Source organism: Argentina silus, assembly GCF_951799395.1.
Source record: "Argentina silus genome assembly, chromosome: 14".
NCBI lineage: Eukaryota > Metazoa > Chordata > Actinopteri > Argentiniformes > Argentinidae > Argentina > Argentina silus.
Window position 1 is genome coordinate 12,391,939 of NC_139668.1, and position 26,832 is coordinate 12,418,770.

General features: G+C 39.7%; 1 protein-coding gene across 6 annotated transcripts; it reads left to right on the plus strand.

Annotated features, from left to right (window-relative positions):
* On the plus strand, nucleotides 1-26,793 carry gulp1b (GULP PTB domain containing engulfment adaptor 1b). Of its 6 annotated transcripts, none has more exons than XM_083685334.1 (12): nucleotides 1-93; nucleotides 9,525-9,560; nucleotides 15,129-15,201; nucleotides 19,286-19,347; nucleotides 20,030-20,101; nucleotides 20,591-20,689; nucleotides 21,175-21,312; nucleotides 21,673-21,789; nucleotides 21,865-21,942; nucleotides 23,174-23,312; nucleotides 23,587-23,681; nucleotides 26,074-26,793. In XM_083685334.1, the coding sequence occupies exons 3-12, from the start codon at nucleotides 15,174-15,176 to the stop codon at nucleotides 26,143-26,145; spliced, it is 900 nt and encodes a 299-aa protein (XP_083541460.1). In that variant the 5' UTR covers nucleotides 1-93; nucleotides 9,525-9,560; nucleotides 15,129-15,173; the 3' UTR covers nucleotides 26,146-26,793. The 6 variants fall into 6 exon arrangements, with proteins under 6 accessions (XP_083541460.1, XP_083541461.1, XP_083541464.1 ...); XM_083685335.1 differs by having other exon boundaries at nucleotides 9,528-9,560; XM_083685338.1 differs by lacking the exon at nucleotides 21,673-21,789.
* The last annotated feature ends 39 nt before the right edge of the window (nucleotides 26,794-26,832 follow it).

Sequence of the window (26,832 nt, forward strand, 5' to 3'; positions counted from 1 at the left end):
GGATGAACGTGTGTGAGAGGGAAAAGGATCGGACTCAGTGGAGAGGGAGACATACGTTACAGCCAACAAGAAAGCCAACGCTTCCGACGCTGGGTAGGCAAAATCTAATTCACTTTATTCTATTCCCCGGAATTTAAATTGCGTGGAAAAGCCTCCTTTTTACGCACACTCTAAGCCTCTTTTTCTTTTTTTTCTCCCTTTTTTTTTTACAAGCGCATTATGAAAAAGAAGGCAAGTTTATTATGGGTGAATATTTCTTGCAATATCAAATTGACTATAGCCTGCATACAGGAGCCAAAAAGCTCGTTCTAGAGGTAGGCTACAGTCGATGTAGAGGTAGGCTACAGCCACAGAGGTACTGTAGCATTGCTGATAGAGAATGCCATATACTCTATGCTTTGGAGATCACTGTGCATGCCTACATTTGATTGAATTTAACGGTAGTCTTTAATTAAATATTGTTGCTTTTATTAGGCTAGTGCTGAGAATGTGTAACCTACTGTATGGAGAACACTGACTGGAAATTTGACCAAATGAGGTCCCCATTATTTGAATATTTCTTCCAAAACACATTAGTAGGCAATCATAGTTCAAATAAACCATTACTCTGCCTTGTACTGTGAGCAGCAGCCATGGTGAAAAAATGTTGGATGCATTGAGAGAGAGAGAGAGAGAGAGAGAGAGAGAGAGAGAGAGAGAGATATCTGTAAATGAGGGTCCCATTGTGTCTTAAATGATGAGAGCCCCTAGGCCACAACATTGAATGGAGAGTTTTTTGGCTCTAGTTATTTTTTGTCTTTTAGCAAGGTTTGAAGTCCACAGCCCTTGCTGGTGTAACAGAAGGGGGGCTTGAACTGGGGACTTCTTTTGTGGGTGAACCAATTGTCTACCATTAAACCACGAAGACCTCCACATTGTGTGAGAGCAACATTTGAGCTTACAAGTCTCAGGCATGGCTACTCATTAAGTGAGCATGATTCCAAATCCCCTCTGCTACAGTACATCCACCCCCTTTAACCTGCTCCTCCACCGAGATCCGTACATTGTTGGATGCCACTGTAGCTGCCAGGGTTCGAACCGGAGACTTCTCATGTGGATGATCTAAGCGTCTACCTTTAAACAAAGAGGACACCCTTGTGGTGTTAGATATCTTGGTATGTTTTAGAGCGACACTGGAGCTTACAAGTCTCAGGTAGGGCTACTCATTACCAGAGCGTGACTCATTACCAGATTGTGATTCCAAATCACCTCTGCTACACTGGTCATTCGCTAGCGAAATCACACGGCAAATGCACACTGTGTGCATATGTATGAGTGCATGCGTGCATGTATTTAATTGTGTACAGTATAAGATGCAAAGTTAACTTGCAAAGCATGTGTCATTCTATGTCAGCCTGAGACCTCTGGCACAATAAGTGTGTTGGATCAACATGTTTCCTGAATGATTAACACCCGTTAAAGAAACATATTATTTTGATGTGTACTGTATGTAACCGCAATGTCAACTGCAAGAAAAATAAACATGTTAGACTATATACACATATAGTAGTTATTTTATTTATGTTTCACATTTTAACTTGTCCCTTTCACAACCAACAGAACAGAGACAGTTTTGTGTAAGATATTTCTTTTCCCACAAAAATAATTTTTCATTTCCTAAATAACACACAAAGTGCCTACACTGAATTCTAACAATAGAAATCTTGTCGTGTCTGTCTTTCTTATTGAACGTCAGAGGCAGAGTAGGCACTTGAAAAGTTCTGCTCTGGGCACGATCTTGAATTAGGAGATATAGCTTGCATGGAGTCAATGCAAGTTTTCTCTTAAAATAACAAGGTTTCAAAACTGAAGTTGGACCAGATTGAAGCAGAAAAATATACATTATTCAACCAAATTGATTGCATACCCCCTGCAGAATTGTATAGTATTGTTATATTTGGTGTCACTACGCTTCGACTCCCTGCACTCGAAGTGTCTCGAGTTACTGTAAGTAGTTACGGCCCCTCACTGTCACTTGAAATCAGTCTTCTGCTTTGTCTTGTGCTGAGTATGACACTCACTGCCTCTGTGTTGCTTCTTGCTTTCATCTTTGGCATGACTCAACTGCTGAACTGAATCTTGAGTCGCTTCCATTTAAATACCACACGGTTGAATTAGACATTGAATTTCACGACAGGAAGGCAATCGAATTTAATTGATTTCTCAGTTGAATGGAATTGACCCCAATTCACATTAAAACCAATTATTCCAGGGGTTTGGAGATGGTAGGGTTTGCCAGAGAAATGAAATGCTGTTCAGGCACCATGCAAAAAATAAATACAATACAATTACATTGTACGTCCACTGAGATCTCCACCTCTCCAGTACAAACAGACATTTTCCAATTTGGTCCTTGGAGGTGGAGTGACCTTTTACTGAGGGCCCACCCCCTGTTATGATTCTGGTGTATCTACCCTTTCAGATAAAGAGCATTGTGCAGCTCTGCCTCACAGGACTAGCATACAGTCAGTCAGAAGAACTTTTACGCAGGAGAAAGCTTTAAGCAAGCAAGCTCTGTGACAAGGTCTGCACTTATATATATGCAACTTATATATATATTATATATATATATGAATCTACATTATCTGTTTGTTTTTCTACTTTGATGTACTGTACCAACGATTCTGCTTGTCCATTTAGTCAGATGGACTTCCTATAATGAGCTGTTCAAAGGTCCTGAGGATAGCAGAATAGTGGACAGGCCTCTCTTAACATTACCTCTCCTGAGTAGAAGAAGCTGCATCGCTAAGAATTGTTCTTTGCTCTCACAGGCTGCTATGGTTTTAGTTTTCTTGTTTGAGAGATCAGCCTGATTAAGTGTGAGTTCATGAACTGAAATTCATTATGGGTGAATCTATGTTCTAATTAAGATGCTTAGGCCAATTAGGAGGGCATATCGACTGGCGAGAGTCTCGTCCTGAAATGAATGATAAGATGCTCAATAGTGTCCAGGGCGGTGTGAGAGGACCTATATTAAATGCTTGTTTGACTAAGCAGTTTTTTTTAGCCCCACAGTACATAGCATTAGTTTTCAGAGTTCTGATTAAGATTGTATGTATGTATGTATGTATGTATGTACGTATGTTTGTAGGTACAGTATGTATATATGTGTGAGTATGTGTTTACTTTACATTCATGTACTGTATCTGGATTCTCACATTAAAGTACACTTATATATGCTTATAAAACGGGTTTGGAGAAATATGTGATCTGATTGGCTAAAACTAAAATACATATCTAACATGCCAACACCGTAAAAACACTACCCCAATGGATGTCATACAAGCTAACAAGTGATGTTTTGGCCGCATGGTAATTTTCTCGTTAAACTGATAGCTAACGTCAGAGAAAAGTTAGCAATTAGCATTAGTTCGCTACCTACTCTACAAGCCTTGACCAAGCCGTCTGGCAAAAACCTAGTGTCCACTTGTGGTATTGTTGTAGTTCTCACTTGTAGTTCTACCCAAAAAGACAATTCCTATTATTCCGAGTAATTCCAATGGCAGAGACGGCATTGTTTCTGGCTCAATGAAGTTGATCCCAATGTGACTTGATGCCTTCTGTGAAAAAAAGCACTGAGGGCTATACACTTTTGTAAGATTTCTTAGAATGACATGACATCTTGGGAGGGTTATTCATAACCACTGCCACTGTTTGCTTTCCCACTTAGTAACAGTGCCATTGTTATTGGTACTGTAGGGTATAACATATAAGATTGCCTGACTCCAATGTTTTTTTAGTTGTTTTTTTTACCGTCCATAGGGCGGGTTGTCACTAGTAAATGATATGCTTGTATTCATCTCTGTTTTCCACTTGATTGGAAAGCTTTATAGATTTTTTTTTATTTTTTTTTAAATGACCAGTACAGAATTATAGCCAGTTTTTCATTTTCATTTGATATGAATTGACTTGTTGAATGGCAATATCTAATTAAAAAATGTTTCAAATGGCTTCAGCCTAATTTATAATGGAGACTGCTGGAGGGTTTTGAAAACTGTTAATTCATACATCTACTCTCTCGCAGTTTTATGTGGCAGCAAAGAAAATGAATGTCGTACTGAATGTATTGTCATGGCGACGTTGCTAGGGTAGGTATAGCCTTAGATGCTACCTGTCCAGTCTATCTCTATCTCTGGCTCTCCTGCATCTCTCCGAGAGGAAGTGTGTGAACAACGAACAGTACAGTCCATCACTGTGCTGCTGAAACTTCAAACCATAATCAAGCAGTAAATCTAAACTTTTCAGGTTTTCTCAGAGTGGTGGGATGTGCCATTTCAACAACCCCGGCTTTAAACCAAGGATTTCAAGGTCAATGAGATTAGACATGTATTCATAAGATATACTATGGCTATACTCTATACAAATTATATCATATGAAATTCTGAATACATCAACTGTACAATTGATATGTAAACATAGCAGCTACGTTTAGCCTCTGAATGTAGCCTACATAGCTCTAGCTTTGACCACAGGAACACAGGTACTGGTGTTGGCATCAGCTCTTTGTCTCTGTATCCCCAAGTCATTGTCTTTAATGCTGGTTAAACAAGCACAACTTCTCTATAGCAATTACACATTGAACAAGTTCCCTACTTCTGTTGCCCCACATTCATCATCCTGTGGGAAAATGTAGTGAGTTTTCCAGTGCTTGCTGTCACCAACCATGCATATGAAAATGATTGGATGTTGTTTTCCCATTAATGTAGTTCTTTAGTGAATCATATTGTAATCCCTCTTGAATTTTCACAGTTGGGACACATTTACAGTTATGTAGATGTACATATTTCATATGAGAAAGCATGATGTTCTTCTAAAATGAAGTCAAGTCACTGGTCTAAGCCAAGTCACTGGTCTAAGCCAAGTCACTGGTCTAAACATACAATTCTGCAGTAATTGTAGCATGCGCTACCTTACTCTTTCAGACTAAGCCCTGGAAATCCTGTGCCCTACTTTGATTTGACAACATCCGCATACGAGTGTTTTTTCAGTATCATAATGAATGCCTAGTCATTCTTCGATACGTCATGGCCTTCTGCTGCATCAGATGCTAAAGATAAAAGAGCCCAGGTACCTCTGATGGAGGGATGGGCCGCAAGATGGATGACACAGCACCACTGAAGACATCTGGGGCTCAGGAAAAAGTAGGGAATTTGTGCAATAAAGTGGAGCATGTGACCATATAGTAGTGCTATAAATAAAAAATAATAATAAGGGAGCGATAGCAATGTATTTCTGAAAAGCAGTGTATATGTACTGTATGAAGTTGCTCTCAGTGCTTTCTCTCTGGGCCCAGATATGGTTTCTAGCCCGAAAGGTGAGGATCCCAGCAGGGAGCACTGATCCAAGACCAGGGCACAGGGGAAACTTCTCTTTGAAGCATGTGGAGACTTAGGAATGTTGAAGATTGGGGAAGCTGACCAGAGTGAAAAGATTTTCCTCTCAAATTGAAAATACTCAAAATAGAAGGGTTTTGCTAGGTAAAGCTGATTTTTTAAGCTGATCTTGGATCGCTTCAGTGGGGTTCTTGTCTCCTGAGGAGTAAGGTGAACCAGGAGGGTTCCTAGTCTGATGTCTGGAGTGTGTATATCCATTTTTGGTGAGAAATGTATATCTCCCACACCTTCATCCCCACTTCTTTCCTTTTTCTTTTTTCTTTGCACTATTGGGTGGAGTCCACCACTACCTCCACTGTAGGGGACTGAGGACACACAACAATAGCCTTGCTTGTCAATGTCACACGAAACTGGGCAGGTCTAGATATTCATCCATAGTGCTTTATTGTATCAATGAATTATCAATTATTCTGCTGATAAAAACAGGCCATTAGGCGATACACCAGACATAGTACAGTATGTAATCTCAGCTACTACAATGCATAGTGTATTTAGGACAGAGGGAGTGCACACATTACACAATTTCCTGTCTTGGAGAAACAGGAAGTCGTTTCCGGGGAGTGTGCAGAAATAGGACTTCCATCAGATTTTTACAAGACAGATATTCTTTCTCAATACCTTATTGTCATGGCTCTATTAGTGATGATTTTGAACAAGCACAAAAACACTTTCTTGTCATGTTCTGCTTGTATGCTTTGATTCAATTAATGTTTAACATCAATGGCTAACAGTGGGATATTGGTTTAGACATTTTTCCAATGATTTATACAATATCATAGTAGATTCTTAGTTACTCATCACTTTGTATTTGCTGTTGTTTGTCCATGAAGTACCCACCAAACAAATGATCCACTGTGCCATCTAATGGCATATCCAGTTGTCAACAGCATAGTATAGATATAGAGTAAACATGCTGGTGTATGGCATTTGCTTTGTATGATGTATGTTCCACATTCAATTCAGAACACTTTGAAGGCTAATGTTTTCCTCTCCTCTCAACCCACTCTACTATGGAATCCCTGGGGCTCTATGGCATTGTTGGGTATGTGGAATGCCTGATTGTCTAGACCCATGGTAGCTTTGTGTGTGGAATCTGCTGTGTAATTGTAGGGGTAATGGGCTTAGTTGAGCTTGGTCTTTGTGCAAGAGCTAGATAGCAGGGGTTGGAATAGGGCATGTTCCCCTATGTTTGGGCTTTGGCACCCATTAGAAGACAGATGTTGCTGCCCCCCCCCCCTCCCCCCCTCCCCTGTGCCCATTAGGGTTTTTCTGAATTCCTGCTGCTTGACTGTAAATGTGCACTACAATACATCTGAATCATGAGGCATTGTTGCATATCACAATCTAAGCAGGCCAATAGGGGTTTCTCCGCTTTTGAACGGTTTGTATTTTTCTCTCACGGAACCGAGTGGTGAGTTTATGAGTTATCAATATTTGGCAGGAACTGCATTACAGTGATATGAACAGAATAATAAAGCTGTCAGCCATTTGGTAAATGTGTTATGAAAGTGCATTGTGGGTGGACAAGACAAAGTGGCCTACTATGGCCGTATTATGGACGCATCAAGATAGGCTGTAGCTTCACAGGTTCATTTATCATACAGTGAGTGTTTATGATAAACAAAAAAGGCATGCCTATTGTGTGTTAAAACATTGAGCTAAATATTGGTCTACACTTTCCTCAAGAGCCTTATCTTGAATTTCTTAGATCCTAAGGATGCATGTTCCCACTTAAAGTTCACAGAGATCACACCTCTGTGATGTGATTTGACCATGTTGAATCCGGTCATAGTAGAATGTTTATTACATTTGGAATAAAATATGTCCCACTGCAAGAGCTTCTGTTACACAAACATCCATAACAGTTTAATGCTACAGTAGTATAACCACACAGTATAACCCTGTCCTTTCTTTGGAACGCGTTGGTTATACTACATATTGTAAACAAGAAGGAAGAAAAAATGCAAAGCATTACGGTGTGTTTTTCCCTCACTGTGTTGTGAGCATGTTTTTTATTAACATAACTTGACAGTAGAATATAGGTCTCTCTTTTCTGACATTACCTCAAATCTATTTTTGAACAGCTTACACTTGTCAATGTATAATTTTTCTTGTACGTGTAAGTGTACACCCCTTCCAAGGGCTTCCATGTTGCGATAATGCAGGTTGATATGCTGTAACTAGGTCATTCAATCATTGCAGAGTAGTAGGGAGCAGTACGTTTTATTTGCAGAATCTGTTGGCGGTTGGAGGGTGTTGACAATTGATTAAGACATTGTTAGTCAAATTATGTTTACTGTAACATACAAGTGTATTGAAGTTGTGGGAAGAGGGGCTGGATGGGTGGGTTACTGGGGGTTCCCCATGAGGTTGGACTGGCCACAGGGTGTTCCATCGGGGCTTGGCTCTGTCTTATCTCTCCTAGACAGTACACTGCTTTGGGGGGAGAACAGGAAACACTTGCCTTACCCCTTACTGGGTCTGCCCATTCAAATCCATGCACAGAGTAGTGTATCACTCCCATACGGAGTCCAAATGGGGGTGTCTCAATTGGAGAATCGAAGGGTGAAGCAGATCTCCAATGTCCTTTGTGCTGGTCTGCCTGTTTTAGAAAGGCAGCAAAGTGCAACAACCTCTTTTGTTGTACTTCAAATTTGAAAGATGCAAGTTCACGTGTGTTCACTTCTCATAACACTTCAGCAAACTTGCGCCACCCTACAACAGGACAGAAAGTTAATGCCCCAAGCATGGTATAGTAGTTCCCACTAGACATGTCCATTAAATAAGTAATAAGGAATAATAAGGAATTACAGAACTAATCACATTAGTTGTGCTAATGAACCTCCATGCCATAATTCACAGAATGACCTTCGTCAATATCAAGCAGTCTAAACATACTGTACTCTTACATATAAACAATCTTAGTAATAACATACTGTACAATACAATACTACAATTGATGGCTTTTAGTCCTTGAATGTACAATAGTACTGAAAAATCCATACAAAGGTCAAGTAAAGATGGATTGCAGTCATTTCTCTCTCACCAAGTTCCGGTGTGACCCTGTAAACCTGCATCACTGCCTGATTGATGGAATGGCCACACAAATCATTTCCTCACTGCCGTAAAGCATCCTGTCTATTATAAGCATTACAGGGAGACGTGAAAAATGCATACTACCATGAAAAATATATCTTGCTGTACAACACACATATGCTAAATGAGGGATATGTCACGAGAAGGGGATTGTGCAATGCTCTCCTGTACTCTGCGTTCTTTCTGTATCTCGTCATGAAACAAAGAACTGTTCAGGCTGTCATAAACCGATATGAAATCCAGTAGTAGACGTTTTAGTGAGATCTACTCTCTGTCTCTCTAACCCCCCCCCCCACCACCACCACCCTCTCGCTCTCTCTATCTCTGAACTCTCTCTGAAGAGTTCTCTCACGAAGATTATTTCATACCGGCACATGACATCTTCAAAATACAAGACGATCCAACCACACATCTCATTCATTTACATAATTGAATTTATGATACAGTTAGGTCCATATTTTTTGCTCACTTGCATTTTTCCAACATGGGGAGAAGTTGATCTTATTACAGTGGTCTCATGGATGCATACTGGTGAAAACACACTCAGCAAATTCTCAACTTCAGATCACTTCATAGGTTGAATGTTAATGAGGAGAAAAGTCATTTTCTGCTTTATTATCAGGTGTCCATTTGACTTTATTATGGGGTGGCAGGTTGCTGAGGCAATGTGTGCACACATATCTAATAGAATGAAAATGTTCCAGGAACAACAAAAAGTGGGATTTCATGGGTGCCTTGGGGAGAGATGGAGAAAATGGCATCACTGATTCAGCACTGTTTATGGAAACAATATGACAATGCATGGCAGGGGGGCTTTATATTCTATGCTTTATAATCTGCTCCAAATATGGCACACGAATGCTACATGGCCTATTTTTCAATTATAGTTTTATTTTTAAATCTCCTTTGATATGTTAGGGTTACTTGCTCTGAGAAAATGCTTCCTAATCATAATGACGTTGATAATCAATATCTTCTTTGTCCTCCTCTCCACAGAAGAGAGGGAACTGATGAGAGGCCGGGTGCAATTAGGTAAGTGAGAGCCTTGAGTGGGTCCCAATTACACAATTGCATTCAATAAGGCACACCCACCTTCATAGTCAACATGTTTTTCCCTGAGCATTTAATCAAGAAAAAGTCTAGTTATTTTTGTCTTCCTTATCATTGCACCTTCTCTATATCCACTGTCAGTAAGTGGTACAAAAGTCTGTCTTTGTCCTTGAGGGTTTGTATGCCTCTGAGAGAACCACTCCTCAGAAGTCAATGTCTGACAGGAAAATATGGTCACATTAAAAGTGTATTGGACAGTGCTTGCGTTTCATGGATAAAAGTCCTTATCATGCAAAAACAGCCATGTAGATTAGAGTGAAATTATTAAAAAGGGTTTAAGCCTTAAACGGGTAGTGGGAATCACTCAGTGAGATTTATAGACCTGCTTCATTATTGTAGAGTGCTTTGTCTTGTCGTTTTACACACACACACACACACACACACACACACACACACACACACACACACACACACACACACACACACACACACACACACACACACACACACAACAATGAATCAAGTGGGCTTAAAATCTCTCTTTTTCTTTGCATTGTACTGGACTTTGAGAGGGGCAGGTGTAGTTCATAAATAGCTTGATACAGTGCCTATGGGTTTGTCATGTCAGTGTGACCCTTCATTAACTTTACACAACTCGACAATAAAGTGGCAGGGCCTAAAGGCACAGCCAGGTCTGCAGAAAACACCTGCATACTGATGGGCTTTTACCACCCTGCGGACATCATTACAAGAACTGGAGTGCAACCTCACTCAAGAAGGAGAACAAAAAAAACCATTTAACCTCGGAACTTGAAGCAAAGTGTTTCATAGAAATTGAACCTCTTCTAGGTTATTGCTGCTCAAGTGACTTACTCTGAGTGCATTTGGTCCATGGACTGACTGACTGACTGGTATGAAAATGATAAGGACTTTTGACCTCATGTCTGCATTGGTCCTCTAGTCTTTTCTGATGCGCTCAACGCTGTGAGTACTAGTCTCCTCAGCGTTATCATCTCCAGAGTGTGCTAGCGCCAGAGAAGTTTGAAATTGAAACTCAACAAGCGATTGCTTCCAGTAACGCCCGCAAAGCAGATTTAGCAGAGCAATATGAATGGCAGGTTGGCAAATTCTTCTATTGTCAGGTTGTATATGAATGTAGATTTAGACAGACCAGAAAATCTTGAGACTGTCGGTCCCGAGCTTTTGGAACTCCCTCCTTTACCTAAGTAATGCTTAGGCCATTATCATGCGAATACACTTCATCCATGTCATTCATGGGTAAACATCAGGTAATCAGGGCTGTAATATAAACCGCTAGGCCTACTGTATGTTGCCTAAATTGCCGGTAAATTTGTTGCCAGCAAGGTCCCCACTGTGCATTGACATTTCAAAGCTGTTCATTACCTTTTTGAACCATGCATTTATCGAAAAATAACGCACAACCATAGCCACTTAGAATTGAGTAATCTATTCAACAAAGCCATATGCAATTATGATGAATGAAATGAACTGTGCTTTAGTGTTTCCTAGCAGGACTAGATACTCTGGATATATTTAACATGCTTGCTGGCAGACACTGATGCTATTTGTCATGAGCACTCTTTATAATGGCCATTTGTGCTGCCCACTCCACATTATCAGAACGTTGCTCCCTATACTGTTGTTGATGACAAATGACAGAAAATCTGTATACATTCACACATCATGTCGGTCCCACGTTGAATGATATTGAATAGCATTAAACATGTATTAGTCCACCATTTCTATCTTCTTAATGGTATTGATTGCTTCTCATGCCTTCAACAAACATTGACTCTGAACAGCGAGCTCCACACAGCTCACTCCAAATCCTGACCCAACCTTGCTGCAGTGGTAGGACGGCAGGGGAAGGAAACATATGAGCCATTCTCAGTAGTCAGAACATCTGTCCTCTCCTCGATTCCTCCGTCCTCAATTCCTCCGTGACCCGGAAACTGGGGAGCGGTCGCCATATTTAAGAGCGAAGCAATTGTCAACATCCACACTCCCTTTTGACCAGGCGGGACTTTGGAAAGACACAACACAAATGTGTGTCTGTCCACATAACGGTCCACACAGGGTTAATCGAAAGAGTAGGCTAAAACATATGGCACATAGGCCTACACAACATGTCAACAATTCCTACAACAAAACACATTCTAGGAGTTATTACAATAATAACAACAGAGTAAACGTGCAAGAATTTTTAAACTTTTTAAAAATGTTTTTTTAATCCAAAAAAGTGATATTTTGCATTCGGTTGAGTGGGGAAATTACAATACTCATTCACTATCTGTGGACAAATTGCTATTTTATTATGTCATGAGGTCAAAATGTTCCCTTATAAAATGCTCTGCTAAATGTGCAAGATAGAGCCGTGCATAGCGGATTTCAATGATCGATGTTGTGGAATCCAATGTTTTGAATCCTGATTATTTTGTTTCAATAGCCACCCATGTACAATATGCATTACACATTACACATTACACATCACTCACACCATTTCAAACTTCTCTTTTCCCCCTTTATTTTACAGCATTCATTAAACAATGTCAAAATGTCCACAATGTTTAGACTACAGCTCAATCTAACACATGTGAGGAGGTGGGAATCGTATTGGAGTACTAGGCATACAGTATGTCCAAACAATAGGGCTTATCGAGTCGGAAACTGAGAAATGATATGGTTAACATTTCAGTCTCCTACAGTTTCTACATGCTTGAGTAAATAATCTTACTCAAAAGTTAGGAGGATGTATTGCAAACATAACAGCCAACCGGTATTCTTATATAGGCTTATAATCATAAACACCTTTGCATCCCAATTTGTGCCGCGCGAATCCTGGTGGAAGGGGCGGTGACGTGACGTGGGAGCTGACGAAGACATCTCAATTCTTACGACCACGATGCCTTTAATCCTCGTTTCCTCATTTACTCTCCTTGATTCCTCTCCTCGTTTCCCTGTGACATTTTGAGGCGGACGCGAGTGGAAGACGGGAGGAGAGGACGCGATGAATTTAGAGAAAGAATTGAGAAAGGGCCATAGTGTCATTGGCTGTCATGTTGTATCACCATGGAGATGAAAGGCAGCAGGAACAGGCTGACAAGCAAAGACCACAGCATAGTGACAGCCACGCTCACCCTGGTCCCTATGTTAATTTGAAGAGAGAGAAAAAATCTCTAAAAGAAGCACCACCATTTAAATTCCCTCTGCAGCGTCAAGATCGATGTCCCTATAATGAAATAACAATCCAAATAAGATTGGTTCCTGAAAAGTCAAAGTTTTTGCTCTACCCTTCCTTTTTTCTCTTAACTTTAAATGGCTTCATGTCTTCTGTATTTTCAATTTAAATGTCTGTGGTGTTACAGGGTATCTAGTGGAATGTAATTGCATTTCCATTATAGTCAATTTGTGGCACTTTAAGCCTTTATTTTTTGATGAAACCATAATTGAAATGGAAAGACTGCGTTGGTATTGGAGACATTTCTCTTAAATGTTTTGAGGGTGTGGATAATCATACCTTCGATGCTGGAAGTTGATAGTAATGGATTTAAGTAGGGTTGTCAGTTCATGTCTTGTGCTGTTAGACCGATTGTAATGTACATGTAATGATGGTTTATACATTTTTCTACAACCCCTTACTTCAAAAATTGATATAGACAAATTGAAACTCTCAGCGGATATTTGTATTATATACTTTCTTTTTTAATTTTTATATTTTTTTTACTTTTTATAACCCTTTATGGTATCTGTTTTTCATGGCAAGAACATATCTGAATGGTGCAATAGAGTTTTAAATTTCAGCCCGAACCTAACGGGCTTAGGCCGGGCTTAGGCCGGGCCAGGCTCAGGGTTGCTGCAACAGAGCTGTGTTTTTTATTTTTTATATATATATATATATTCTTGCGTGGCTGTATGGTAACTCACAGCCGCCTACTCCTCTCTCCCTCTCTCCCCCTCTGCTCTAGTCAGAAATGCACCACAACAGCACCTGTTCAATTAAATGTGTTTGTTGTTGTTATTTCATTTAGGTTGTATTATCTGCTGAAATAATGCCAAAAAAGTCATTTCATTTGGTTACATTTCCTCATTACTTCTATCAGTCCTAATTAGGCTTACTGAATTGGTGTTTAAAGGCTGCGGAAAAACATAATGAACAATTCACTAATGTGCCTCTGCTCTGTTATGCTCTCTTAACCAGCACCTGACCAAGAGTCTCATCAATTGAAAGCATAACAAACATTGCTGCGTGAAGCCTTCTCTTGTAGTGCTATTGGCATCAACACTTACAAACTTCTGGAGTTTTTACCGATCTTTGTATTGGGTAAGCGAAGGCCAAGTTTGATGCATCCAAGCATATTGGGCGGAAGTGTCTGGGAACAAGATTGTGAGATGTACTGTATCTTTGTTACAATGTTGGTGACCTAAATTCATCTTCTCAGACTATGAGATCAAGACCCTACCAGACCAAAGCTGCTTACACTTAGACATAAGTATAACATATATTAATACTGTATGAAGCACATTACTGGTAAAAGTTAACTGTCAGACCTCTCGTCATGACGATAATAGGGCCAAATTCTGAGGTTCATTGCAGCCTTGCTTTCCTATACTGTGACACTTGTGTCTGTGTAAGAAGAAGTAGAAAAAGTATGTTGTTTTCCTATTGCAGGTCTGCAAAAGCACTGTTGTGTTAGCACTGAAATGTTAATGAATGCCACAGAATGTCAAGAATGTGGCATTATATTGCGAATAACTCAATCATAAGCTCTTTCAATGTGACAGTCTTGACAAGCAGGGGGGGGCAGGAGGGGAGTTCAAAATCCAGTCATGCACTGGATTTTATAAATGCTTCTTTTCCACTGTCTGAATGTGGCTATTACCCTCACCCTTATTAGTTCTAGTTTGGAGGTTGGTTCACTGACCAAGGGTTAGAAATCGAATGGGCTGTATTCACAAACACAAGACTGTCACAAGGCTGTGCTTGTCTACTGTAATTCCAAGGGTTAAAAAAGGGGTATTGTTTTTCAAGGATTAAGGCATGGCTGCACTTTTGTTTCTGTTGAAAGTGAAGTGCTCGTAAAAGCTTAGCATGGTTTGAATTGATCCAGATAAGCTTGGAGGAATGCTCAAATAAATATATTGAGAAATATTAGTTTTCACAGTGTGTGTGTGTGCGTGTGTGTGTGTGTGTGTGTGTGTGTGTGTGCGTGTGTGTGCGTGTGTGCGTGTGTGTGTGTGTGTGTGTGTGTGTGTGTGTGTGTGTGTGTGTGTGTGTGTCGTCCATTCATGCGAAACAGGTTAAGGTCACAACACTCCTCTATTGTCTACTCTGTTTCCATACCCTATTTCCCATGAATCCCTCCACCCAACACACCTCAATCTACGTCCTGTCTTCACTCATTTGGCTTCGCATAGCTACCATTCACTGCACCATTTAGCAGAACCAAACCAATACAGATTGATGTCTCTCTTCTCTAACCCACAGTCATCTAGTCGTTGAAAGCCCTTGTTTTATTGTTCTTTCTCTAGGCTGAACCACTGCAGATCCTCAGTCCCACCTTAGCTACTTCCAGTATGAACCGAGCTTTTAACAGGAGGAAAGGTAGGAGCTCAATTTCATACATATCTGCCTTCTTCGGCTCATATTATATTTACATTTTAGTAATTTAGCAGACGCTCTCATCCAGAGCGACTAACAATAAGTACATTTGTCTAAAGTATATGAATCAACTATACATCACAGTCATCGTAAGCAAAACCTTCCATACAAATAAGTGCCACAGGCAATCACAGTGCTAGAGAAGGGAAGAAATCAATTGCCTCTTCCCTCTCTTGCCTATACAGTACTTGACTGTTGTGACTGATTTCTCACTGAGTAAATGACACCTTCATTGTACCACTGTAGAATGGCTGACAACATTATACGGTTAAGATATCATTTTTCTCCCTCTCCTTTCATTATTTCTAGTCAATCCTCCTACTGAACACGCCTCAATAATTTGTCTGTAGTCCTCTTCAATCTGGAGGGCAAATTGTTATTTTTCTTTTACTGGCTAATGGAATGCCATTGACCACTACAGATGTTACAGTATGTACAGATGTTATGTTGTAGAAGTAACCTACTATTTGCATGTTAAAATGCATTTGCACTCATGCTCATTTTGGCTTCAAGAAGAGAAATGATAGAAACAGACATTTGTGATTTGTGTATAGAATATGTGTATTATTTTTGCATTTACTCTATAAGGGCAGTTTTTCTTACTTGCGGGCTGCTTCCATGCGTTAATTCCATTCCTGTTGACTACACTACTAATTTCCACTCCTCTCACCGCTATCTTGGAGCTGTAAATGAGGTTGGCATGGCTGGTTACATCTGTCAGTGGGTAAGGTGCATCTCCCAGAGTGCCTGATGTTTTATTAATGACAGTTGGTTACGCTGGGGGGCCTCTGGGCTCCGCCATCTTACTTCACACACAACTTCTGCCTGAGTTTATCTCAGTTAGCAGACGCATGCAGCAGTAGGTGGTGGGCTTGAATATTTCATAGAGGTGCTGAGTGGGATTTTTTTTAGGCTCAGCAGATGTGACACCTACTCTCAACATGCCCAGACCCCTCGCTCTACTGCAATTGCAGCTAATGGAGATAATGAGGTTTCTCACCATTTTGTCTTTTGGGGGTTTTCTGTAGCTGAGAGGCTAATGCAGTGACTGGATCTGCCATTTGTTGCATGGGGAGGTCACTGCCATCAGCATGACAGAGGTTCTTCCCAAATGTTGACATTAGCTCCAGTGCCACCAGAGGGTCTCCTGAAGCTCTCTCATGAGGGTTACTTTGTGAAGAAGATTTTAGACTTAAAGTCAGTGAGAGCTGGCTATTGTGCAGTGATGTCACGCTCCGTAGGGTCTAAGAGCCAGACAGTCAGCCACTGAGTGACAAGATATCTTCTTGTTCCACCAGTTAGCTCAGTGTGCTGCAGTGACTTGAGTGGCATTGTTCTGGATGTGAGTTTTCACAGGGATAGACTTGGTTACATATGAATTCATAGTAAAGGAAGTTTACAAACGGTGAGTTTTTAAAGTATAACTTCCAAAAATAGTTTGAGACATTATGCAAGCAATGCTTTCTGATAGAACCTAATTGCTATCTTCTATGTTTTTTTGTTGTTGTTTTTTTTTGTTTTTTGCACCAATCACAGCGGGCCTAATGTGCCATATCTTTGACACCCCTGATTGTACGACAATAAACTATTGATAATATACAGACACTGCATAAGTGCCTTGTCATAAATTGTCATGATTTTGTTTACCATGCCCTAATGTCAAATTCCTTTCAGAATGTCATTATATACTGTATCTCATTAGGAATAGAAAACAGAAAGTTTTAGCTGCTTTTATGATACTAGGGCCTGCTTCCACTGGAAATCAATAATACCATAGATCACTGTGAAGCATTTCAAATCTATCTTGTAACGTCTTCAATGTATTTCTCTGGAGATCATCAGAAATGGTTGCCCATGGGGGAAATCAGATGCAGAGACTGTGAAGTGTCTTGAGATCCTGTCAATAGTAAAATATAAAGATACATTACCACCATGCTTAATCAGGGTAAATGAAAAATATATGTTCTCTTCTGGGAGAGTCTTTATTAGCAGTGGCTGCTCGATCAATACCTGATATACGAGAGTTATACGATCACTGAGAGTGAGGAGTGAGCACAGAGCCTTCAAGCAGCTATTAGTGATTTAAAAAGAAAAAGAAAGAAAATAAATATACTCCTTGTTTCTGATTAATATGACTCCTAAATACCTTGATGAGACGGAGTCCTATTTTACCCCCTGAGACAGAGGAAAAAGCTACAGAGGTGCTTTCACAATGTCAAATATGGTGCGGTTGTACAATTGCGTGTGTAAAAGGGGAAGAGAAAGATGATTCTATTTGCGAATTGCTTGTAATGTTGTGTAATTACTAGGCCTATTGTTGGTATAGTGTAACAAGCAAAGTAATACGTAGTAGTACACATAATCACGCTCTATGACTTACAGCAATGACCTGTAAACAGTGAACTGTGACCTATGATCCGACTGATGTCTCCCTCTATGTGGAATAACAACCTCTATTCTCTGTCTGACCTTTCCATAATCCCTGTATTCTTGTGCAGTGGAGACAGGCTGGAGCACATGGGGAGCAGTAACCTTTGCTATCAGAACTTAACACAGCAGGATATTCGTCAAATGCTAACGCTTAAAATGGATATGGTTACAGATCATGTTGTGTGTCCTTTTAATCATTTTAAATTGGCTTCTGACACAGATCCTGTGGGAGGTTACACAACACCAGTCATGGCAGTCACGATGTTGTAAAAAGCAGAACTGACCTTATTCCAATGCGTAGAGGCATGTTCCCTTGCACCTCCACCTAATTATCTAGACCCTGAAATACTGTTTTAAATTCCGTAAGATGATGCCTTTTGAAGAAGAACAGAACAGAACCACAGAAAACACATCATCAAAGACGTACACTACCTTACTCTTATACACATCACAACTGTTTGATTTTTACTAACACTGTGTTTACAAAACTAGCTTGAGAAGGCTGCAGATGCTCCCTGGGTATTGAGGTTGTTTGTTTTTTTGTTTTTTTTTCTGACTCCCATCAGCAGCACAAAAAACAACTAGACAGTAATTAGCCATAAATCTCTAGCAGGTCAGAGACCTTTTCCTAACGTCCACCATCTAGCCTGGTGAGTACATTGGACTTTGAATAGTCTCGTAAATCAATTGTAGACAACATTGTCGAAAATACAGTAATGAGCTGGGTAGTAATGATGAACTTTATGCTGCCTAATTTGGAGGATGTGTTTGATTACCATTGTGCAGCCTGTAATGAGAAGAAAAGGATCTAATGAGAATTATTACATTTTCATCTTCTTGAAGAGAATTGGAAAATATTATGATAGTTTTATGAACATGTTGGCCAGAGAAAAGGACCTGACAAAAAATATTTGAAACTTTGACTATAACAATTAAAAGATCACTTATCACACAAAAAATACTTATTACTAAATTGTAAATTAGTTTACAGGCTGGAATTCAATTGTTGCTTTTCTGAATGGCTCATGTATTGCGCCAGTGGATGCTACAGGATTACGGATTTCTAGAACTAAATTGCTACCATGTCAATGCAAATCTACACATGGCTATTTGACGTCTCATACCAGCAGAAATCACTCAATGCTGTACTCTATAGCTTTTCTTCCATTCTTCCCTGTAACTCTTCCCCAGGTTGTTGCGGCAATCAAATATGTTCTCAGTCAACATAAATTAGTAAGAAAAAAAAGGTTTAACCTCATACTTTAGCAACTTCACTTCCCCTTATGAGTCAGGACCATGTGAACGTTTGAGCTTGACATGATTCAGCAGCTAGACAGAGTTGGTAAGAAGTTGTGAAAGAGGTTAAAGAAGGTGAAAGAAGTAAGAATTACAAGGTTGCAATTTTCAAGTTTGATTCAAAAATACATTTGCCTTTGAAAGGGCAATTTTTGCACTCAAAATACGTATTCATTGAAACTGCAATAATAAAAATGTAATTTGTTTTGAAATTGAAAAAAGTAACTTTTTCCCCACTGCTGTATCACAAAAATACTTTGACGCATTGTTTGACCCTGCCTTCATCTCTCTTTTCTTAAAGATAAACCAACCATGCTGATCCCCGAGGCTTTGGCCAAGAATCACATAGCATACAGTGCAAAGGTAGGCATAGAACCCTACTGTAAGACTGCTGTCAACAGTTTATCCATCCCTTATATTGTCTGATAACACCTAATATTCTCTAGTCTGCTACAGTATTGTAAACACATTACCTGATGGCTATCGACCCAGCCCTTCTCTAGAACAACATCCATCTGCCTTGAGGGCATAGATAAGTAAATAGCACCATCTACTGGTTAGTCAACTGAATAAGTATATATGCCACATTAGCTGACACTTTTATCCAAAGTGACTTACATTGCAGTGAGTACATACATTTTTCTGTATATATGGTCCCAGCGGGAATCGAACCCACAATCTAAGCGTTGTTCGCATCATGCTCTACCAACTGAGCCACAGGGGACCACAGTGATTCTCAAAATAAGTCATTGGGAATAATTTCAACCTGTCATTGCACCCAAATCAAGAGAACATAATCATATATGTAGACATTTCCTGAAGCACATTCTGAAGATGTGTCATATTACCTTATATTTCATAGCATTAGATTAGCCATGTTAGCATTAGTGGTTATGTAAATTATGTGTAGCATCCAGAGTGCATCCAACCATTCAACCATTACATCCATAGACACCATTATAGAGCATGATGAAGCTGTATGATAAAGTAAAGGGACTAGATATAATATATCATGCCTATGTAAACTGAATGTTTTCATTCACAGTTCCTTGGAGTGACAGAGGTTGACCAACCAAAAGGCACAGATGTCGTAAGACTTGCTGTGAGAAAGCTGAAGGTATGATCAGACCCAAGATCAATACAAAATTGTATCAATCACCCCCAAACTTGAGATATGTTATTATGAAAGAGTAAAAACACTAGTGTTGTGGAGGTGGTTTGAAACCACACTTGCATGATGGCTTGTCTGGAGACTTGTAAGCCCAAATGTTGCCCCCAGAGCATAAGGATGTCCTTTTGTTCTAATAGTATTGTATAAGGTTTTGTGAGTGGTATATTCAGGTTCAGTTGGCTTATAGTGGTGCCATGACCCAGATGGGTCTCTCTCTGGAGGACGAGGTCAAAGGGTTAGGGTTAGAATGCAGCCGATACCAGGTGCAGATGCACTGCACTGTGATTGAATAGTGATTTGATCATCATGTTGGATAACAAAGTTGCACCAGGTGGGACCATGACCTACTAGAAAGAGAACAAAGAGAACCCTGCCCTTCGAACAGTCAATACTGTTTTATGTAATTATTTGTGTTCATGTGTTTCAACCCTGCAGTTTCAAAGGCATATCAAGAAATCTGAGGGACACAAAACACCCAAGGTTGAGCTGCAGATATCCATCTACGGAGTGAAACTATTAGACCCCAAGACTAAAGTGAGTCCATTGTGCTGCCCATTATGTCAAAGATATTACCAGCATACTTCACCCCAAAATCAAACTTTGTCAGATGTATTCAGACCTCTAAATTAATGTTGAGAAAAGGCCACATACCTTAGGTAAAGCAGACCTGTTTTGGTATACGGTTGAGGCATGTAGCTGGGGGAATGTGACCACTCTCAAATTCATAGATGGAGCTCTGGATTCAAGGACTAACAGTCCAGAAATTATATCTTAAACCTATTTAATAGCTATAAGAAATGTTATTATAATATAATACATTTCACCAATGACTAAAAGGCTCTGAACTGCACATATTATGAAGATTATACAACGACATAATCCTTGTAGTAAACTTAGCTCAGAGTCTTTTTATCATTAGCGGAGAGAAGCATGATAACCCCTATGTGGGGAGCTCTTCAAGTGTGTTATCTCTTTACAGGTAGCATTAGATGAAGCCAATTACATTTCGTTCATTTTAGGACATACAGCACAATTGTCAGCTGCATAGGATATCCTTCTGTGCTGATGACAAAACAGACAAGAGGATATTCACCTTCATCTGCACAGAGCCAGAGACAAAGAAACACCTCTGTTATGTGTTTGACAGTGAAAAATGTGTAAGTAAAGATGCGTGAGTGATGAAGTCTTTTAGCACGAGAACGGCACTGCGCCGGATGAACCTTTGTTTTTAATGGAGAAGACAGCTGTGTTTTCCTATCAGCTGTTTCCTATGTAGCGCCACTTGCTGCAGACGTTTAAGGGAGCACAGAGTGCCATCCAGAGTTCAAATTAGTAGAACTCTGGGTGCAAGCTGCACTGTACCTTGCGTTGAGTGCAGTGCATGCTGCTTATCATGTGAATGGCCTCTTGGCATTTTTATGTTTTGATAGCATTTGTTGAATGGCATATAGTGCAGTTTTCCCTTATCTGCAGTTTAATGAAGTGGGTCCTGTTTCATGTGATGCACTGGGCTGCAGGCAGAGGAGATCACTGTCACCATTGGTCAAGCATTTGATTTGGCGTACAAGAAGTTCCTGGAGTCTGGAGGCAAAGACATGGAGACAAGGAAACAGATTGGAAGTCTGCAGAAAAGAGTATGGTTATGAGAAAAGCCTTATTTTTATTCTTAGTGTTCAAGTACGATATTGACTTGTGTTTATTCATTTTAGATTCAAGAGCTGGAAACTGAAAACTCCAAGTTGAAACAGCAACTTCAAGATCTGGAGGAACAGATAACAGATTCACCGGTACATAAGAGAATCAGTGATTAATGCAACCAAACCTACTCTCTGCTTCTTCTGAACCATGTCTGTCTGGTACTGGTTCTTAAAATCTGCTTTCCTCAAAGCTCCTTTCTCTTAGGCATCAGTGGCAATATTTTATATCTAGGCCATGGAAACTTTATGAATTGTTTAACAGATTTCATTTTCAGAAAAGTGAGGCGAGCGAGCAAAAAAATTAATTAATAAAAAGTATCAGTATCAGAGTGTAAGAATACCCATCTTAGATGGATAAACATGAAAAGTATGAGAAATATTATGCTACATTTCAGTTTGATTATTAAATACATTAACATTAATGAATTTGGGGTCCCTAGGTGAGATCTTAGCTTCAGTCATTAGTGTTTTGGTTATGGAACGATGAGAGAGTTGTAATTACCTTGTTATGCTATTTATAAGTCATATGGTATTGTGATGAAAAATTTCAGGGGTAGGCCTACACAGTATACATCATTTGAAATGACTGGGAAAATGACTGTGGCTTTAATGGAAATGTTGCTATTTAAACATTGGCCATGTTTGACCTGAAACCTATAAAGCATATTTAATTGTAGCCTAATGATGAAATAACTTCTGTCTTTCCTAAAATACAACACTGATGAAGCGGGGCATCCATTAAACAATTAATCAAGTTTGTATGGCCTTACCTATAATTTCAATATGATACATGTCCGAGCTGAACTGTTACTACCCAAATTCTGATTGTGTGCCATGTAGAAAACAATTGTTATATGTGAAAATATTGTACAGAAAGCACCAACTGTCACAAAACACTGTAAATATCAGGTAAATGGTGTTACAACACTGTAATATAATGCACTACTACTTATTTTCCGGCTTATATCTCCTCAGCTTCTGCACTTAAACTCCACTAACGAGGCCTACATGTTGAAGAGGCCCTCATCAATGTTCTGGTGTGGCAACCTGACACCTCTGTCCTGTCTTGAGATCTCCTCTGTCACTCTAACCCCTATGAGCTCTCCAGACTCCAGTGTCTCTGCTGGTCTACTAACCCCTCCGCCCACCAAACCAGCCCATCCCAGGCTGCAGAATGAAGGCGGCATACCTCGCCCCCGAGTAAATAACTATCTGTCCCTTTCTTTTCTCACATTTCCTCCTTTAATCCTTCCCTTTGTCTATCTGATTTTGTCCTTGTCTGGATTTTTATCTCTCTGTCTTTTTTGCTGTTGTCCCTCAGACGGGAAGCCTCCAATCTAGAGCTCCACCCACTGATGCGTTTGACATGGTTCCATTCTCACCTGCGGCAGGAAAACCTGTCATGAATGGATCTTCCCCTCTTCCTTCTTCGACACCTGTTGCCCTTAATAAAGAGAGAGGTGAATACTCTAATCATATGTGCTGTCTCTATGATAGAACTGTAATACTGATGATGGATGATGATTGATTGATTGATTGATTGATTAATTGATTAATTGGTTGATTGATTGGTTGATTGATTGACCTGCACCTATTTTTACTCACTGCCGACTATATCGGCACACCCACACCAGGGGAGGCTGGTGAAGGTAGAAATTGGACAGGCTCATTGTAATGCATTGAATGGAATGAGGAATGGTATCAAATACATTATTCCATCTCTCCCTCCATTAGGAACAGATCTATTTGGGGCAGAACCATTTGACCCGTTCATCTGCAATGGATCAGATTTTCCTCCAGACATCCAATCTAAACTAGATGAAATGCAGGTGCGTACATTCCCTGTACATTCCCTGTACAAACAACAGTAGTCTCCAAGCTCTGCAGGGGTGAAAGTAAGCCGGTATGGCCTAAATTGATAGACAACCTATTGCATGCTATACGCATTGATAATAAATGTATAACACCAACTACTGACATTTCAATGGATTGCTATGAGAGATGGAGATTGGAGCAGTGAAGAAAATGGTCATCTTGTTTCAGAGCGGTGGCACCAACTAGGCACCAACGCAGGCATAGTCAAGTATTAGACAAACGTGTTCACAAATATCTAATCAAATCTACTGTCACCCCTGGAGCGATAACAACGACACATCTGTAATGCATGCTCCCTAGGATGTCATTCACAGTTCTATGGGACCTATTAGTCATATCATATCATGTTGTCAATCACTGTGTCTTCAGACATTAATATCAGTGACAACATTACCTCTGAATTAAGTATGCTAATTAGTCATTATGTGAAGCAACTCTGTTAATCAAATATGCATCAACGTGCAATTATTCCAGTAGATAAGATCTTGTTTGTCTTGCATCAGTAGTTATATACAGTTGGGAATTCGGGGCTGCGCCTTGGCGAGGGAAAACACAACATCATTTTTATAGACACTCATAGAGAGTCCTCTTAACCGTGGTAACCTAAAGTGATATTGGATTGGTGCAAATTGAGAGATTTTGTAGATTTAACCAGTCTTACATTTTGGCTCTCTGAAGCAGTGAGACGCTGTGTTTTCCCCCACAGGGGCGTGGCCTCTGACTGTATGTACTATATCATCTCTCAGGATGATGATAACAAATGACTCTTGTATTTAATAATGTACTACCCTAGCACACAGAAAGTAGGGTAATCTGGTTCTTTCTCTCTCTTTCCACTGGGCAGCGTCAACGATGGTTTGTGAACTTTGACCTCTATGTATGCCTCTGGGTGCTTTGGTATTTATCTACATCACATTAGAGTTATGTATATAGAGAGTTTGGCCAACTTTTATATCTAACTTATATCTCCATCTTGCCAATTTACAGTACATCATTTCATTCATGATGGGTATTACAGTAGGATTTTAGCTCTAATTCTAATGCCAGAGAGTTAAGATAATGAATATTCCATAGACAGGCGGTCCTAAAATGGCTGCAATGGTTGACATTACATTGCTTTTGTTCTGACTTAATTATCTTCGGAGGCTTTTGGTTAAGACCATAATGGACCAACTCTCTCGATCTATAGCTCTGCTTATTCTCATTCTGTGGCACCTCATCTTATCAAATTGTTATTATGTCTTTTTTCTTTGTGAAAAGGCCTCTGTTTGTGTTGTATTTGTATGTTTTGTACCGTCCTGCCTAAACCATACAAACTGGTCACGTACTTGTGGATGTTCAGTGTTTGGTGTTTGGACATAGAGGACATAGTGTTTGGACAAAGAGAGGTCATTTGAATAGACTCCCTGCCAGGCATCAGACGTTACCATTCTAACACTTTACTTAAAGATGCAATCTGTAATTCATTTAAAAACAAAGTGGGCTCCCATCCACTTGTTGGTAAACAGCTGAGGGATGGGGCTGGAGAAATGTAGCCTCCTTGAGACCAGGCTTTCCTTTAGTTTGGAAAGCCTGGGGAAATCCTTTGCAGAAAGCAGCTACAAAGGGGTGGAAATCCGTTTGAAATGAGTGACACGTCAAATCAATCAAATACCTTGCTTGGGCAGAGCTCCAAAAAACTGAATTCAGTTTTTCCTTTATGTTTTCTTCCATCCATGTTGCAACTAGCATAGGCGCTCTGCAAAATATCCTCCCCAGTCGGGGAAGATAAAGCACATAACAACAAGCATCCATTCTAAAGGCATGTGGGGTGCAAAAAAACAATGTTGTAAAACAAGCTAATATGTTAGGTTCTGCTCATGAAGCATTTATAAGTTATATTCTTCAGGAATCAATGGCTATACAGTACAATTTAAAAGTCCAAACATTGATGTACCAATTACAGATTGCACCTTTAAGGGTTTGTTTGCTAAAATTACAAATGTACATGATTTCAATGTACCTTGGCAGTGGACGAATCACCAATACCGTTTCGGGCTATATAAGTCCTTTACTTGATGAGCTCGATACACTGTTTTTTTGCTCTATAAATGTTATGAATGTTTCTACAACCTTCATGAAGGTGTAATGAACATTGAATAACCCCACATGATTTGAAGCTACGGTGTATATAATTTGTTTACAAATGTCCTCCAATGACAACAAAAAATAAACAATGTGTAAAGTAAAGTGTTAGCATGAAGTGTTACTCCATCCTATAAAGTAATTCTTCACTACTATGGATTCAGCTGGATGTAGAAAACAGTTTGTCACTGAACTGTTCTTTTGTTTTCTCTTTCATTGAAGGAGGGGTTCAATATGGGATTGACCCTGGAGGGCACCGTCTTCTCTCTGGACCCTGTGGACAGTCGCTGCTGATGGCAACAATCCATCCTTTTTTTTTTTAAAGATAACAGGAGTTTGTTTGCAGAGCACTTGTGGACATTATTTCTATTTGCATTGAGGTCAACAATGGACAGTGCTATGATAAATGTACAGTACCAGTAGAGGACTATTTTTGTAATGATGATGTTTAGTTTTCGGGTGATAAGATCATCAATTTGGAGATTTTGTCAAGCAGATTACTGAGCAGGCGCTTAAATCTGGCTAGCAGTGAACGTATTGGAAGAGTATAATCACATTTTAAAGTTGTATGTGACTCTAACCTTTTCAAGTGTTTTTCAGTATTATGCACCCGAATGCACTTTTTAAATGTTCATCTACGCTTTCCTTTTTTCTTGTTCATGTCCCAGTAAATGGATCACAGGAAGACTTTCAGAACAGTTTGCATGTGATTGTTTTTTCTTCTTTTACCTTATCTACAAGACCATAATGTTCATTGTCACATACTTGCATCATGTGTGCCACATCATTTGCCTGATTTTATCTGAATTTCATCAATTATAGTGTACATTCAGTAATTGTTTTGTGTTGATAACAGTGTAAGATTTTCACATAACCATTATGTAATAATCTGTATACAGTCATTCAGTTTTATAAATAAACAAAATGTGTTTTGCACACTTATCCTGAAACTGAAATTCATTTTTCAGACATGTTGGTGTC

Coding starts and splice junctions, on each gene's coding strand:
- gulp1b (XM_083685334.1), top strand. CDS start 15,174: ATGAACCGAGCTTTTAACAGGAGGAAAG. Junction 20,102..20,590: donor TTGCTGTGAGAAAGCTGAAG/GTATGATCAGAC, acceptor TCAACCCTGCAG/TTTCAAAGGCATATCAAGAA. Junction 23,313..23,586: donor TGCCCTTAATAAAGAGAGAG/GTGAATACTCTA, acceptor TCCCTCCATTAG/GAACAGATCTATTTGGGGCA.